Below are 15,239 nucleotides of genomic sequence, written 5' to 3'. Positions count from 1 at the left end.
ATTAGCCGCGACAAATAAACAAAATAAACACAATACTAAACAAAATAAACACAATAATAACATGGATTGCAGAACAATGTCAGGCTTCAAACAATAACATACCATTGATCCCCACAAACTTAAACTTAACGCATTGTCCACTACATCTATTTTTCAAACCATTTATTCCCAGTAACAACACCTATACCATATATATTTTAGAATTAGCCCCATCAATCATCAAACAAAAAAAAACCCAATTATACTCACAAGTCGACCTTAATAGACTAATTTTCATGAACTACAGTTATTGCAGAACACAATTAAGCTTAAAAAAACAACATGCATCTTAATTTAATGGTTCGATCAACTGTAATTCCCAAAAAAGGTCGTATACATGGCCTGCATTGTACGAATGAAAGCTTGAATTCAAATTCAGCACTGTTGCACACAACATTTGAATACAGTGTAAATTGTTCAACTGTTAATCAAACCCTAGTTCCTCACAAAGCCGATTGAACTGAAGAGGGTCTAGCAAATTACCTCTGAACATATCGATGAAGTTTGTGCTGATCTACTGTTCTGCAATCAAAGTCGTTTATACAATGTGCTGATGTCGTTCTGCTAGAATCGTGCTTCAGTGATCTTCGGGTGTTAATGGAAAGATTTTCAAATTGTAACTATTTTGGGTGGGGAGTCTTCTACGGGATACTTCTTCCGTGTCCCTCGCACTATGATACGTATAAATCTTTTTTTTTTAAAAAAAAACTCTTGTAATATACGGAACAATCCCAGACGTCCATTCTAATTTAGATCCAACGGTGTAGAGAATGGTCTTCGAAGTCTTAGAGATATATTGTTCCACGCTGAACCCAACTCACATAACTTAATATATGACTATTTTAACTTTCTCTTTCATCCACCTCAAATTCAAACAACCTGGGGTAAAAACAGTCCAATGCTAAACAACTCTTGATGTTGCCTGATATCACCGAATTACTGATGTTTAATTATTTAATATACAAAATGTGGTTGTAATGTAAAGTGATAATGATAAAATAATAATATATATGTAGCAAACAACGTTGCTTGCAGTGAGCAACTTTTTACGAGTCTGGCAACCATGTTGCTCCAACGCTCAAACAATCTGCAAACACCGGCCAGTTCACCTATCAACAATCCAAACAACCTGTATTACAGATGCTCTTAGTAGCTGCAGTTTCAACTGACTTTTTCTTTTACCATGATAACAAAATCATCACCTTCACTGACAGCTTTCTCTTTTGTTGTCTCGTGTTTAATAACATATGTATCCCCCATTTTGTTAATATCAAGGAAATGAATATCAATTTTGGTGTTTAAAAGTTGTTGCAGTAACTGAGTCTGGGTAGCCTGCTTTTGTAGAATTTGTTTGATGTGACTTTCATGATGGATACCCTACTTATAGAAAGAATATATTTTTCTAAATCTAATAAGGACAACTACCATGCTCATTTCTTTGGGTTCTACACTTCTGAAAATATTTGTCTTGTCACTGATTACATCCTTCAATACTCCCGAGTTGTATGAGTAAAAATGGCATGATTCGAGTTCTTCAAAAATTACCAAGCATTTAATAACTTTACTTGCATTAACCATTGATGATCATGATAGCAGTTGATGAATCATTATTCTTCATTCGTTGATAGCCTGAATTTAATCGTTGATATTCACTTAATTTGAGTAATTTACATCACTCATAATATATATATATATATATATGTGTGTGTGTGTGTGTGTGTGTGTGTGTGTGTGTGTGTGTGTGTGTGTGTGTGTGTGTAATTTGTCATCATAACTACACATCAATTTATAGAACAATGACTATATTCATCAATTAACTATTGTATCAACTACTGACTTGTTACAAAAAACCTCATCAGTTGATAAGGTTCCTAATTAATGGATGCTTCAGATAATATGTTATCTGTTGATCAACTACATTACTTATACAAAAATATGCTATCCGTTTTTACTTAACATTAACAAACATCATATTTGTAATAATTATTGTTATAATCCTTACAATTATACCAGATTCAGAAACAAATACCGCACTAAATGACTCAGTTCCACGCGACGACGATTTTTTGGTAACTATATTTGTGTGTGCAATAAAAAGAGGGATGCAAGGAAATGATACTGAAGTCAAGAAGGATTAGAATGGATGCAGTAGTTAAGCTTGATGAATTGTTCACTAGAAGGAGGGATAGAGAGAGTCACTTGACTACACTGAGTGGTGATAAAATCACAGGGGTTGTTGATGACTGGCCAAAAGATCTAATTTCGTACTAGCTTGTGACTTTAATATCTTTGTTTTGCTTTTGTAACGGAGCAACGTGAAACAAATATGCTTTCGTATATAGGCCCATAAATAATAATATTTATACAAAGGATCTTTATAAATAAGAATTTGTGCATAAATAATCTTAAATAATCTGGATTATTTATACAATCTCTCGATTATTTATAAATTCTATTCTTAAACAATTGAATTTGCGCTTATACTAAGCAATTCTTAAGCTTGTATTTATGGATGATACAAGGAGTGTTTGTGACGGTTAATAATATTTTGGACATCATAACTTTACTGAATAAGAATAAAATGTCTGTCACCAATAAATTGTGGTCATAAAGTAAGACTGTAGTATTTATAAGAATTCTATTTTTGTTCTGTTTAAATTTTGAAGTTTTTTATTAAAAAAATATATAATTTTTGGGCTAGATTTGTTTTTCAAGTGTTTTATAAATCGTTATTGTTGTTGAGAAACAATATTTTTTAAAACCGTCCATTAATCTTTGAGATTAATTAATCACATTGTTACTTGCTAAGTCGTGTAGCTCATTCTTTTTTGTATTTCGGATTCGTACTATGGAGAAGGATTTTGAGAATAGGAATGAATATTTGTGAATTTTATATGTGATTTTTTTACATTATAGTATAAATACATATCATTCATTTTAATTAATTTGGTGAATTTGTTAGACATCGTCTTTAGTTTTTGAAATTTTGTCTCTAGTTTTATGATTTTGAATCTTGAATTTGACTGTTGCTTTAACTTATATAAAAATTTAGGATTTTGATTTAAGAATATGTATTATTTTAAATTTTGAATTAATAAATAATAGTCTGAAAATTCAGTTTGTTATAAAAACCCTTATGAAAATTTTGAGATGTATTTCTAAAAACAAACATTTAAACAAATAAATCTCCAAGGTAGATATTTTAATCGTTTTAGCTTTAAAATTTGTATTAAAATAGTTAATCAAAAAATAGAATAGAATACATCCCGTAAGAGAAAAGAACTAAACATCACAAATTATTTCACGACCTCAACATCACGGTCTTACTATTGTATGATAACAGGCTTGTTTTTTCATTTTTATTATTAATTATCGAAATATTGGTATAACTTTTACAATTACATCGACTTTAGAAAGTAACACTAAGGGGTCATTTGATAAATCTGAACAATTAATATATGAATGAGTAATATATTTGATTAATCTGAATGAATAAAATATCTGAATTCTGAATGAATAATATCATTTGGTTTGTTTTTGAAAATATCTGAATGACAACTTTTTAAATAAATATATAGTTTAATTAAAAAAACTTCAAATTTATTTAATAATATATAAAGAATATGATTTCTTTTCACAGCTCAAATGTTAAATTTCATCTATAACAAAATTAAAATAATATATAAAAGAATATGATTTTTTTTTCACAGCTCAAATCAAATATAAAATGTCAATATATTATTTTGGAACAAATGAAATATGATTTTATAAGATGATGTGCCAAAGAGATGTATAAATATGACTGCAATTTTAAGTATCCGATCATTCTTCATGTCATGGTTGATTTTAAGGTAATAGATGACTCGCTCAGTTAGGAATTCTTGAATGGATGGGTCAGCATACATAAGATTCGCTCAGCTGTATCAGTAGCACTTCCAAATAAACTGAATGAAATGTTTCGGTCAGATCAGCTCTGTTCAGCTTTATTCAGAAGCAAACAAATGGCCCCTAAGTTGAATGGCTCATTCCTGCTCGGCGATGAATTCCTGCTAAATATGTGTGTGCTTGAGAAAAAGGGGGGGGGGGGGGGGGCTAAAGCCAAGAAGGATAAAGATGTATAGTTGAATTTCAAGTTGATGTCTTTTTGCTTTCATGTTTATTGGACTTCATGTTCTATATGTATTTTTCAAATAATATTACTAATTATTCTCATTTCAACTTTAGTCTGTTAACCGTAATAATTAACTGATTATACCTATCTTTTATTACGATCGTCAAGTTAACAATTCTATAAAAGTATCACACAACATGTTATCATGCGCTCTTCTTCGAGACTTCTCCATGTACTATATGTCCTTAATCATATTATAACTTCTTGTAACGTTATTTCTCTATCTCTATAAAAAAATATTTATTTGAAACAATATAAACATTTGTTCATAAAAAGCATCTTAATGATATGTATATTATTACTCGGAACTTACGACCTTCATATTTTATCTCATGCTCATTGCCTATCTTTTTAATGAGACAAATATTACATAGAATAATCTTTTCAATGATATATTGATATTAGATGGGAGCGAATGGAGGCGTCGTATTATAATGATGAATTAGAATACTATATAAAGTAAATAGGTTATGTCATTTGAAGAGTCTATTATAGTCTTGTTATGTGTGTTAAGGGTTGTCTCAAACGTGCATGATGTTAGGATGATTTTGTTAAAAATAGATATTATTTCTAATAGATAATACTATTGAAAAAATAAAAATAATAAAATTGATAATAAAAATTCAGGTAATTTTTTTCAAGTACACGTAATATGTGTGTGTATACTATTGTAATTGTTTCAAGCATTTGTGTATTAATAACGTAGAGTGTATCATTTTATCATACAAATTGTAGATTTGTATTTTTCCTTAAGTTTCTTGATGCAGGGGTCTTTTATTTTGAGGATTGGAGTTATTGTTCGTGTTAATTCGTGATTGCAAGCTTTCTAATGATTAAGCCATAACTACTGCACATTAGAGCCATCATTAATATATTGTCAAGCACAATTACTAATCAGGGATTTAACATCACTGGTAAATATCATGTGAAGTGAATCAGGGGCTCATGTATGTTTTGCTTACTTTTAATTATATGAACAATTTATGCGTGTATGTATATACATTCTGTATCTTGTTTTATTCATATTATAATTCACACTCTTTACATGTTTGCACATATATAATCACAAATACTAAGGTGAGGTCTTTTCTGAAAACAACTTATTCGTTTTTTTAAACAAGGGAAATAGGCTGTCTATATCCCACCCTTCACGGATTCCGCGTAAAACGAAATATAACATATTTGTTTGCTTGTATAATCTTTCGAGTTTGAGAAATAAAAAAGTGGGGTTCATACTAATCCTAAGAAAAATAGATTTTCCCTTCGTCCTCTTAATTGTTTACATCGGGGGACGGGGACTCGGCATACATTCTAATGCTCTCATAAAATACAGCGTGATATATTATTTTGAACTTTGTTTTTCTGAATAAATATTTACTATCTAAATTTTTATAAAAAAGAAAATTCCAAAAAAAGTTATGAAACTATGTTTTATATGTGCATTAAAATACGTGTCGAGTAATAAAAAAATGTAAAGAAATAGGAGGGACATCATGTATCTGAAATAAAAAATTAATCTAATTGAAAAAGGGTAAAAAGTAAAAAAATAAAATGAAAACGGGCTCGTGGAGTTGCAGAGTCGCACACAAACACCCTCTACCTCTATAACTAAAAGCACAACTTTCGAGACACCCTCTCCACTAAAACCCTAACTTGAATAATAATTCACAACTTACCACTGCGATTCAATTGAATTGAAGCCATGGACATAGAAGAGAAGCAAGCAGAGCACATCGCTCACTTCGTTCAACAAGCTTCCATTCTCAAAGGCGCTTCTCTCTCTAAACTCATCGTCGATGCCACTTCTCACCCCTCTCTCTTCGCCTTCTCCGAGATTCTCGCTCTTCCCAACATCCTCGAGGTATACATATTAATTTTTACTTTTTTATGTGATTTATTGCTATTATTATGTTATTTTAGGGTAGATACAGTGTTTGTTGTGTTTTCAAATTATGATCTGTGTTAAGCACTTAAGTCTGATGTAGTTGAATTTTGATATGTTGCGTTTTCTTGTTAATTAGATCGAGATGATTTCTGTTCAATTATGTGTAGTGTTTAGTTCTATTTCGGTTTCATAAGCTTGTTACACGGATCCCTAAAAATTATCTGTGTCAATGTTATGATTTTTTCCAGTAGTTAGGTTTTAGATAGTTGAATGTTTGTGCAGTTACGTCTAGTGTTTTGCGGTGTGTATATTTCGGTACTTCGGTTACACACTTTTTTCTGTGGATCAGTTAATATTGTTTGATTTTTTCCGTCTTTTGTAGCTGATGTGATGTCAAGTTTGGCCTCCGTGTTTAGCTTATTTGGTAACTTGAAATCGGGACATTTGATTGAACTATATTAGGTTTTATGTGCTTTAAGTAGATGTTTTTGTTTACATGATTGATTATTGTTCAAGCAAAGTCCTGTTGTATGTGTATGCAAATTTTAGTTCATAGTTGCATTTCTCAAGGTTCACAAGGTCTTTGTTTCCCTTTTGCATCTCCGCACACTAGTATGATCTTATTATATTTTTTGTTTTTGTATGTTGATCCTGTGTTGTTTTGCATACGGGAATAAGGTAGGATGGGTCTTTTCTGTTTGATTCGACTGCTTTTTTAAGCTTTTTAGCTTTTGTTGGTGGATTCTGTGTATGTTTGTTTGGTTCAGTTTATTTTCCAGTATCTGTAGAATTTGTGGATATTGATTTGTATTAGGTTTGTGCTTGTTTATATGTTTCATTTAGTACAATTAGCTAGATAACAAGTTTGTTCCGTATTAAATGATGTATATACAGTTTTTTTGATACACGTGTTGTAGTGTAGTAAAGTCTATAGGGGTCATAATTTGCTATACAGAATTACCTAAAGAAGAAGTGTTAATAAAGGTGATGATAATGGAAAGAAGTTGAAAAAGTAAATTTGTGCTAAAGTAGAAGTTGTTAAAATTATGAGATTGATAAAAGGATCAAGTAATGCTATGGAGTTGCGAACTAGTATCTTTATAGGTCAAGTTTCAAAAAGGTGGGTGGTGTCTAGATTAGAGAAAAGACAATCATAGACACTTTCTGATGCAGGACGCTCTGCATCTCTGGTTGTTTTAGTTTTCTGCCAATAAAGTTGAAGCAAAACAAATAATTTTGTATTGTTGATATGCATTAACTTTCTTTATCTTATACAAGTGAGAAATCAGTGTTCATACTGCATATCATTCACATGTATGTTTGTGTTTGGCTTTGCTCTTTAATGTCCTTCATTTTAAACTTATCCTTCTGAATAGCTGCAAATGATTAATGCTCCCCCCCCCCCCCCCCCCCCTCTCTCTTGTTTCATCATATTTGTCAGTCATGCATATGCTGAAATTTGAGAGACTTAGTAAAGTAATTGTTGGAGACAAGTCAGCATTAACATATAATGTTATTTCCATTACTAGCACCATTTGTTTTTTTTATTGTCAACTGACTCAAGTCTATTGTTTTTAGAGAAGTGAATCTTAAAAATATTTTGGTTGTATGCAGCTTCAGGGAATGGAGAACTCTGCCTACCTTGATCTGCTTCGTATGTTTGCACAAGGCACATGGAGTGATTACAAGAGTAAGATTTTGTGTACCACGTTTCACCCCCTTTGTCAGAGTATAGCCATCTCACAGTTTTATTAATGTTGTAATTCTCGTCATCCTTCTGTTATGTAAACTCTTTGCATCTATTACCATGAGGAAAGAGTTTGTTGGTTGGACTTTATTGGGACGAGGAGTCCATTGTACATTTGATCCAAGGACAATGACACCCCCCCCTCCCCGGAAAACCAGTTCCTGTCTCTTTTATTATCTATAAGTTCACAATCATGCTACTGTAATTTGTTATATACACTACTTTTGGGCATAATTTTATACTTTTGAGTTGTACAAATAATACAACTGTTTGCATCCTCTACAATGCTGTACGTGATAATAGTACACATTCTTTTTTATGATGCAATCTTTGATGAATTTGTGAGTTGTGAAAGTAGAAAACATCAAGGAATAATATACTTGATAATTTTGGTGGCGAGGTGAAATCCTTAGCAAAATATTTGATATGTGAGTATGCTACAAAATGATATGAAGACTCCATTATTCTATTATCAATAAAATAGTTCGAACATGGTATGGATCATACTTAAAGAAAATAGCTACATAGCTAAAATGTCGAAGTAAAGAATAGGGAGTCCCCATCTGGACAGAACAAAACTGGCAGATGAACAGATACGGTAGACATAGACATGGTTATTTTTTACAGTATATATGATTATCACTTTATCAGTTTGCGACGTACTGATGTTCCTCCCATTTCTGTGAAACTTGGTGAAAATGGGTATGCCAGCTCATAATATTGTTTGTTTCACAATAATTATTTGTTTATATAGGAAATGCTGATCATCTCCCCCAGCTGGTGCCTGATCAAGTGCTGAAGTTAAAGCAACTATCAATGCTCACACTAGCGGAGACAAACAAGGTAGTATATCTCTTTTGTTACACTGCATTAGCTATAAGTCCTGAACCTGTTTAATTGATTTGTAATATGTTTGCGGGATTTTAGTATTGCTGATAGCTAGATTAATAGTTAATTAACTATTTTTTGTTGTTTCTGAAGGAAGGCTTTTATATAATAAATTTCTGTTGACAAGTCCACTGCTTGTACATCGTCAAACTTAATCTGAAAAAATACTTAATAGTTTGCTTGAGATTATTATATGCACCTTAAAAAAATGAAGAAAAAAGCAAGGCCTTTTAGTCTGTTACTGTGAAAAAGTGATTACAAGCCGAAATTGTTTCACCCTGAGTTATCTCTGTGTCCTATCACTCAGACGTTCCTTATAACTTTACTGGTTATTACTCAACTGAGAGAAATGTTCATTAATGTCTGATTGTCTGAATGCTCGACTATAAATTAGAAAGATAAATATACATGTATATTTATGTGTGTGTTTATGTATGATGGCTATGATTTAGGATGTATTTAAATCGGCAAAAACCTTGCAGAGACTATAAATAAATGCATCTGACCTATGTCAGCAAAGCATAATGTCAATATAAGTGTCTTCTAGTGTCTTTTAGATTGCAGCTTCCAGTCAGCGGTTGACAGATTATATTATTAGCGTAACATAGAGAATTAGAGTGAGAGAGGTGTGGCACATGCTTAGAATTGAAATGGTCAAGTTTTTTATAGAGAGAGTTGGTGGGAGTCTCCAAATAGAGATACATTTTAATTTAATTGATATAGAATTCACCAGGTCTTTGGTATCATAGACATTCAGTCAACCAAGTATTGAGTAGCCTATTTAATCTGTACTTACTGTATGCTGCAAGGGTATTTTGGCGGACGGTGACTATCCTGACATGATGCTTATTTGGTAGTGTTATATTATAGATGTTACCCTGATAAACTTTATAATATTTAGTGATTAAAATGTTAGGATAGCAATAGAGTTAAAGTTTGACTTGCAGGTCACAAACATTACCAACATCTCTATAAGTCTAGTAACTTCTTTGACTGATGATATCTTGAAGCAGCCCTATGTCATTTAGCGGATTCTTTATGGCTATGTAGTAAATGGAGTTTGGAGGCCCGAATTTTTCCTGTAAAAACTGGATTGAAAGCAATTTTTTGACTGTTTCTCTTCCAAGAATGGCAGCCAAATAGTTTATTAGAATGACGATGGTTTCCATTCTAATCACAGCTTTTCTCTAGCATTAGTGTCCATTGCGAAACTTGTGCGACTTTCGTGGCATATCTTCTTGTGCAATTTTTATAGAATCTGTATGTTGTTGAATAACCTATTGATTTACTGTTGCTGGAGCTTGGCTTGTACGTAATAATGAGCTACTCACCATTGGCGCTTTTTCAGGTGCTGCCGTATGATTTACTGATGCAGGAGCTGGATGTCACAAATGTGCGTGAACTTGAAGATTTCCTAATTAGCGAGTGCATGTATGTGGTATGTACCATGAACTCTAGACCTGTATTCATGCATACTAAACTTGATAACTACTTGCCATTTAATGTACTGTTTCTGGATTGTACTATTTGGTGGTTTACTTTATTCTGTCTTGGTCATTTTTTATTTGTGAATTGCATCTGTAGTTCACTCGAAAGAAAATGATATAAGAACTATTCTAACTTGTGCATTTTTCTTTGTTAGGGCATTGTTAGAGGAAAACTTGACCAGTTGCGGAGATGTTTTGAGGTTTGGACTCAGTATATATAGATGTCTTGCCCCTTCGTGTGGCACTCCTGGTGACTAAATTTGTTGAGATGGCCTCATATTAAATACTTGATTGCCCTCTTGTTTTCAGGTGCAATTCGCAGCAGGAAGGGATCTCAGACCTGAACAGCTTGGTAGCATGATACAGACATTGTCTAGCTGGTATAATAACTTTTGGTGCATCAACACGTTTTATTTGAGATCTGCATATTACTAACAGTCTTTTTTCATCTAAACCTAATCTCAGGTTAACTACGTCGGAAAATCTTCTTAGTACTATCCAAGAGAAGATAAAATGGGCTGATTCCATGAGTGAATTGGATTTAAAACACAAAAAGGAAGTTGAAGAAAGGATAGAGGAAGTAAAGAAGACTCTTCCCCACAAGGTCAGTAGTCCTCCCAAGTCACCTGTACCACGCTTGTTTTTGAGTGTATGCCAAGTCATTTTGTTATGTGTGATATTCACTGTTTGTATGACTGTTCTATGGGTAAGAAATGTCACTTTTCTTGTAATAGTGGGGTTTCTTATTAAATCTTTATCTAGAGAAGTTGACGTTAACTGCCGGAAACAAGTTTAAATTAGCAACAGTCAAATTTTAATAAACATTTAAACGTAATAGGATTTCTTAGTTCGACCTAGGTGATGTCTGTATGCCACACATGTCATTGCAGAACTCTCTTTGTCCCCAATCTCGCCCTCACATAAAAACATTGTAGATAATTTTGGTATTCCTTTTACCTGGCTTAAAGAATAGTTCTGAGAGGCACGGTAAATTGCTGAAGTTGCACAGTGTTAATTTTCTTTTTGGATGGATATTACATGATTATTAGTGCAAGCGTTTTCTATTTGTGAATGAACCAGTGCAAACGTTTTCTATTTGTGAATGAACCAGACTATCTGGTCAGATAGTTTCGGTGCTTAATAGTTCTTTTTAAAGTGTAACATGATTAGAATGTAAGAGGTCCTTATTGTATGTAGAATATGTTTGTCGATGTGTCTTACTTACATTGTGGCAGAAGTTAAAACCTATGAGCAGGCAGAGCTGGAATTCCGGGGGCATGAGGAATTTTTCTCTGAATCTGGTGGAGTGATGGACTACGATGAAGACAGAACTCGACCCAAGAGGTAAGCTTTTAAAATTGGTTTTGCTAATCATCCATAAACAAATGCCTGTCCACTAGCTTATTAATTTAGTGATTTTATTTCTGAGAACGAACACAAACGCTTTGGAACAATATATATTCGATGTTGATTAGTTAGTAAAGTTGGGAATATCGTGCAGGAGACGACATCCAATGGCATGAAGTGTAGGGAGTAACCAGGAATGAGTATCTAAAATATAGCCAGTTTTTTGCCTGTGGCTTCCAGCAACACAGTGGCCCAGAGATATAGTTTTACCTCAAAAAGTTCATTAGTAATTTCACAACGACGGTCCAAGTTTCTATTGCACACTATTGATATGACTTGCGACAATGATTTCTATGGCTGATATTGGTGTTGGACTGTTATTTCTTTTAAAGGAGGGTTATTGTTGATATTCTGTGAATGATGCTTTAGTTATCAATCTATGTTAAGAGGTATTGAGATTTAATTGATGTTCAGCTTTGTATAATTTCTTGATATTTCATCGTGTATTGATGCTGTGTGGACTTGACATCTGCACACAGATATCAGTCCATTGCCTTCTCTTTTGTTTCTGGTACAGTTTTGTTTTGTTTTTTCAATATTTTTTTCTAAACTACCAACTACTCAGCTCATTAAATTTTGTTATTTAGTAGTTGGAAAAAACAAATATATTATCTTTGGGGAAAAAAATACTTATGTATTCAATAGTCCAAGATGTATTTGATTATCAAGTTATGTCAAAGTTATGTTGTGCTGTTAACTTACGATATCGTTTTTTACTTATTTCTCTTTACCATGATGTTGTGCATATATACAAAAAAAAACACACACACACACACATGTATATGAGGTTGCACTTCAACAACACATAACACTATCATATAACATTTCATTTTTCACGAAGAATGATTTGTTAAAATTATAACTACATAGTTAAACATAATTTAAACTTTATACATGAAATCTAACATTCAAATTCAGACATTATTACTATGAAATATTATAGAATTGGGAACAAAATAAAATCATGTTATTTTTAACCTAAATTTATTATTAAACATGACAAATGCTATTATTATTCAAACAGAAAGTTAATTAACTTAAAATTTGAAAATAATTCAAGTTTTAGATGAGATTTTATTTGATTCTAAAATGTTTTGCGTGTTGTTCTTTTCATAAGAATGTTCTTGGCACACACAGACGGTAGAGATAAAATATTATCACACACACATATATACACACAGACGGGAGAGATAAAAAAATTATCACACACACATATACACACGCTGTAGAGATAAAAAATAATCAGAATACGTGTTTATAGGCCTTTAGATCCCTCTGCCACGTTTTGACGCAAGAATCATTGTTGAATATTTTAGAGCTTTTAATTTATATAGGTTTTGTCAGAAAAATATTATAAAGATAAATTTCATTTTTGATGCTTAAATTTTTGTATATATTTTAGATATCGTAAAATTTTTGATATGACAATTAATACAAAAATATTGAGAAGGGTATGTGTACCGATGTCCGAATTTTATACATTTTTTTCATTTTGATGGTCTGAATTTTAAATTTGTAACATGATGATGAGCATATATTATTTTAGTTTATCAAAAAGATGATTAAAGACCAATTTTTGAAAAAAATTATTCTGGCCATCTATTTATAAATTTGAAATGCTGGTATAAAATTGAGACACCAATCCACATCTTAACATTTTTATGTATTTTTAACTGCAGTATACAGATCCCTCCAATGCACTCTTTGCACATGAATATTGCTATAAATCAGTGGTGCATGTAGCAGGGTTTATATCGATTACTTACATACATACAACCAAAGACTGTGAACAGATGATTACATATAACCTTGCATCTTCAAATCCTAAACTGTCATGTGAATTCTGAAATTTCACTAAAAACTTTGTAAGCTTTGCAGACTGCATGTGATAGTATGTATGCGTGGTCTGTAAAATTCAGTGATTTAATTAACTGTTTCTGCTTTTTACGAGTGTTCGGCTCCAGATTTACAGCTTTCATTATTAATCTTATCTGCAGAAAAGAAGAAAAGGTTCTACATAAGCAGGATGTGCTTTTTCTAGACACGAGAGGCGTAGGTATGAAAAACGCTATTTTGGAAATTCATTCATAATGGACACCGGGCAGGGGCGGATCTAGGAAGAGGCATGGGGACACGTGTTCTCCCTAAATTGTTTTTTTAACATTTTTTCACCATTCTAAATTTTACAAAATTACAGAAGTGCCCCCCAAAATTTGAAAAAATATAGGTGTTTTTCGAAAATTTGCTTGGTGCTCCTCAAGATTTCATTTCTAGATCCCCTGACACCGGCCAGTATGTTTTAGTGACAAAAAATCTATCTTTCCTTTTTTTTCAAGAATCTTCTATCGTCAAGTAGAATCTAACCACAAAACGAACCCATACTAAAATTTTACTGCTTGCGTCCTTGTACTTGGGCACTAATTACTTTTCAAGAATCTTCTATATATTGTCATCAAGGATCAAACGGCAAATCAAAGCCATTTGAGAATTGGTGACGAACGCTGGTTCTTAATGTTCTTGTATAGTGTCATCCATTTAATTCATATCTGCATTATGCCCAACACACACGAACTCACTCAGACGATCTAAGTAGTCCGTCCCAGAAAAAGAATGGAAAAATATGACAAGACACAATAATTGGGTAATTGTCGGGGCTAATGACAACAAAACAAAGATTAATTCTACCTAACGTTGAAATTAAAGATTGTTAACAGTGAACACTTTGGCAAAGTTTGGTCTGACATAAAATTATGACAGCTGAAAATAGTCAGGTGTATTTTGATGTGAAAAACGTGTAACACATCAATTTGCAGGTATCTGTTTTGTCCAAATTCATATACTTTTCATGTGCATATCCCCGCACTCTTGTGGCATTTAATATTTTTATCATGTTTCTTTGCAACAGAATCTGCTCTTAGATTATTATCAGAAACTGGTGTTTTCGAGGTCGGTTAGATAAAAAGTATTTGGACCCTTCATAAGCATAAGCAAATAACTGATATATACTAATTTGCTAGCTCTCTTAGACTGATTTGTGGTGTGTTATTGAATCCAATATGCATGATTTAGGATGTTATAAATAATGTCTGAGCCTGACCTTATCATTAGTGGGTTGTTGGGTCTGATATGTATTTAGTTGCGAACTTGAAATTTTATAATTTGTGTTTTAGTAATACATACGAATGTTTCTATATACGAGTCTAAAACGTGAATTTTATCATTGTAAAGTTTATTTAGTGAAATTTTGAACATCTCAAAATTTTGAGCATCGGATTATCTAATCGAAACTACAAAGTTTATTTAGAAGAAAAATGTATTTGACAATAGTCGATATCGGTCTAGCTTACAGGACAATAATAGTCCCTTATATCTCATAGTATTTCACTTGAGCTTTATCAGAATCTGTTCAACTAACAATAATCAATATTTAGGCGTTACTAGTTTTCGAATTCAATGAGTACTATGAACTGCATTTTATTGAATTCGATGAGAGTGCTGAAAGTGGAATTGACGAATTTGATTCGGGCCATTTCTGTCTGTTTGATTATATTCTTACCTCTCTTTATCGTATATGACTTCCAGAGTAATAATGGCTTGATGATTTTGATGCACAGA

At 32.3% G+C, this 15,239-nt stretch overlaps 1 protein-coding gene across 6 annotated transcripts; it reads left to right on the top strand.

Annotated features, from left to right (window-relative positions):
- The first annotated feature begins 5,780 nt into the window (after nucleotides 1-5,780).
- Nucleotides 5,781-12,140, top strand: LOC108200200 (COP9 signalosome complex subunit 7). Of its 6 annotated transcripts, none has more exons than XM_064084675.1 (9): nucleotides 5,781-6,071; nucleotides 7,710-7,785; nucleotides 8,597-8,685; nucleotides 10,079-10,168; nucleotides 10,373-10,417; nucleotides 10,527-10,597; nucleotides 10,683-10,821; nucleotides 11,456-11,561; nucleotides 11,702-12,140. In XM_064084675.1, exons 1-8 carry the CDS (start codon nucleotides 5,913-5,915, stop codon nucleotides 11,525-11,527), a joined length of 741 nt encoding a protein of 246 aa, XP_063940745.1. In that variant the 5' UTR covers nucleotides 5,781-5,912; the 3' UTR covers nucleotides 11,528-11,561; nucleotides 11,702-12,140. The 6 variants fall into 6 exon arrangements, with proteins under 6 accessions (XP_063940745.1, XP_017223750.1, XP_017223756.1 ...); XM_017368261.2 differs by having other exon boundaries at nucleotides 5,782-6,071; nucleotides 11,473-11,561; XM_017368267.2 differs by having other exon boundaries at nucleotides 5,782-6,071; nucleotides 11,719-12,140.
- Nucleotides 12,141-15,239: the final 3,099 nt, after the last annotated feature.

This window comes from Daucus carota, chromosome 9, assembly GCF_001625215.2.
Source record: "Daucus carota subsp. sativus chromosome 9, DH1 v3.0, whole genome shotgun sequence".
In the NCBI taxonomy this organism is placed as follows: Eukaryota; Viridiplantae; Streptophyta; class Magnoliopsida; order Apiales; family Apiaceae; genus Daucus; species Daucus carota.
The sequence above is the reverse complement of the archived record's forward strand: the minus strand, read 5'-3'. Positions and strand labels throughout refer to the sequence as shown.

Excerpts from the sequence above, each read along its gene's own strand:
- LOC108200200 (XM_017368261.2), top strand. The coding sequence starts at position 5,913 with ATGGACATAGAAGAGAAGCAAGCAGAGCACATCGCTCACTTCGTTCAA. Across the intron at positions 8,686-10,078 it reads CACTAGCGGAGACAAACAAG|GTGCTGCCGTATGATTTACT; the intron begins GTAGTATATCTC and ends GCGCTTTTTCAG. Across the intron at positions 11,562-11,701 it reads GACAGAACTCGACCCAAGAG|TTGGGAATATCGTGCAGGAG; the intron begins GTAAGCTTTTAA and ends TAGTTAGTAAAG.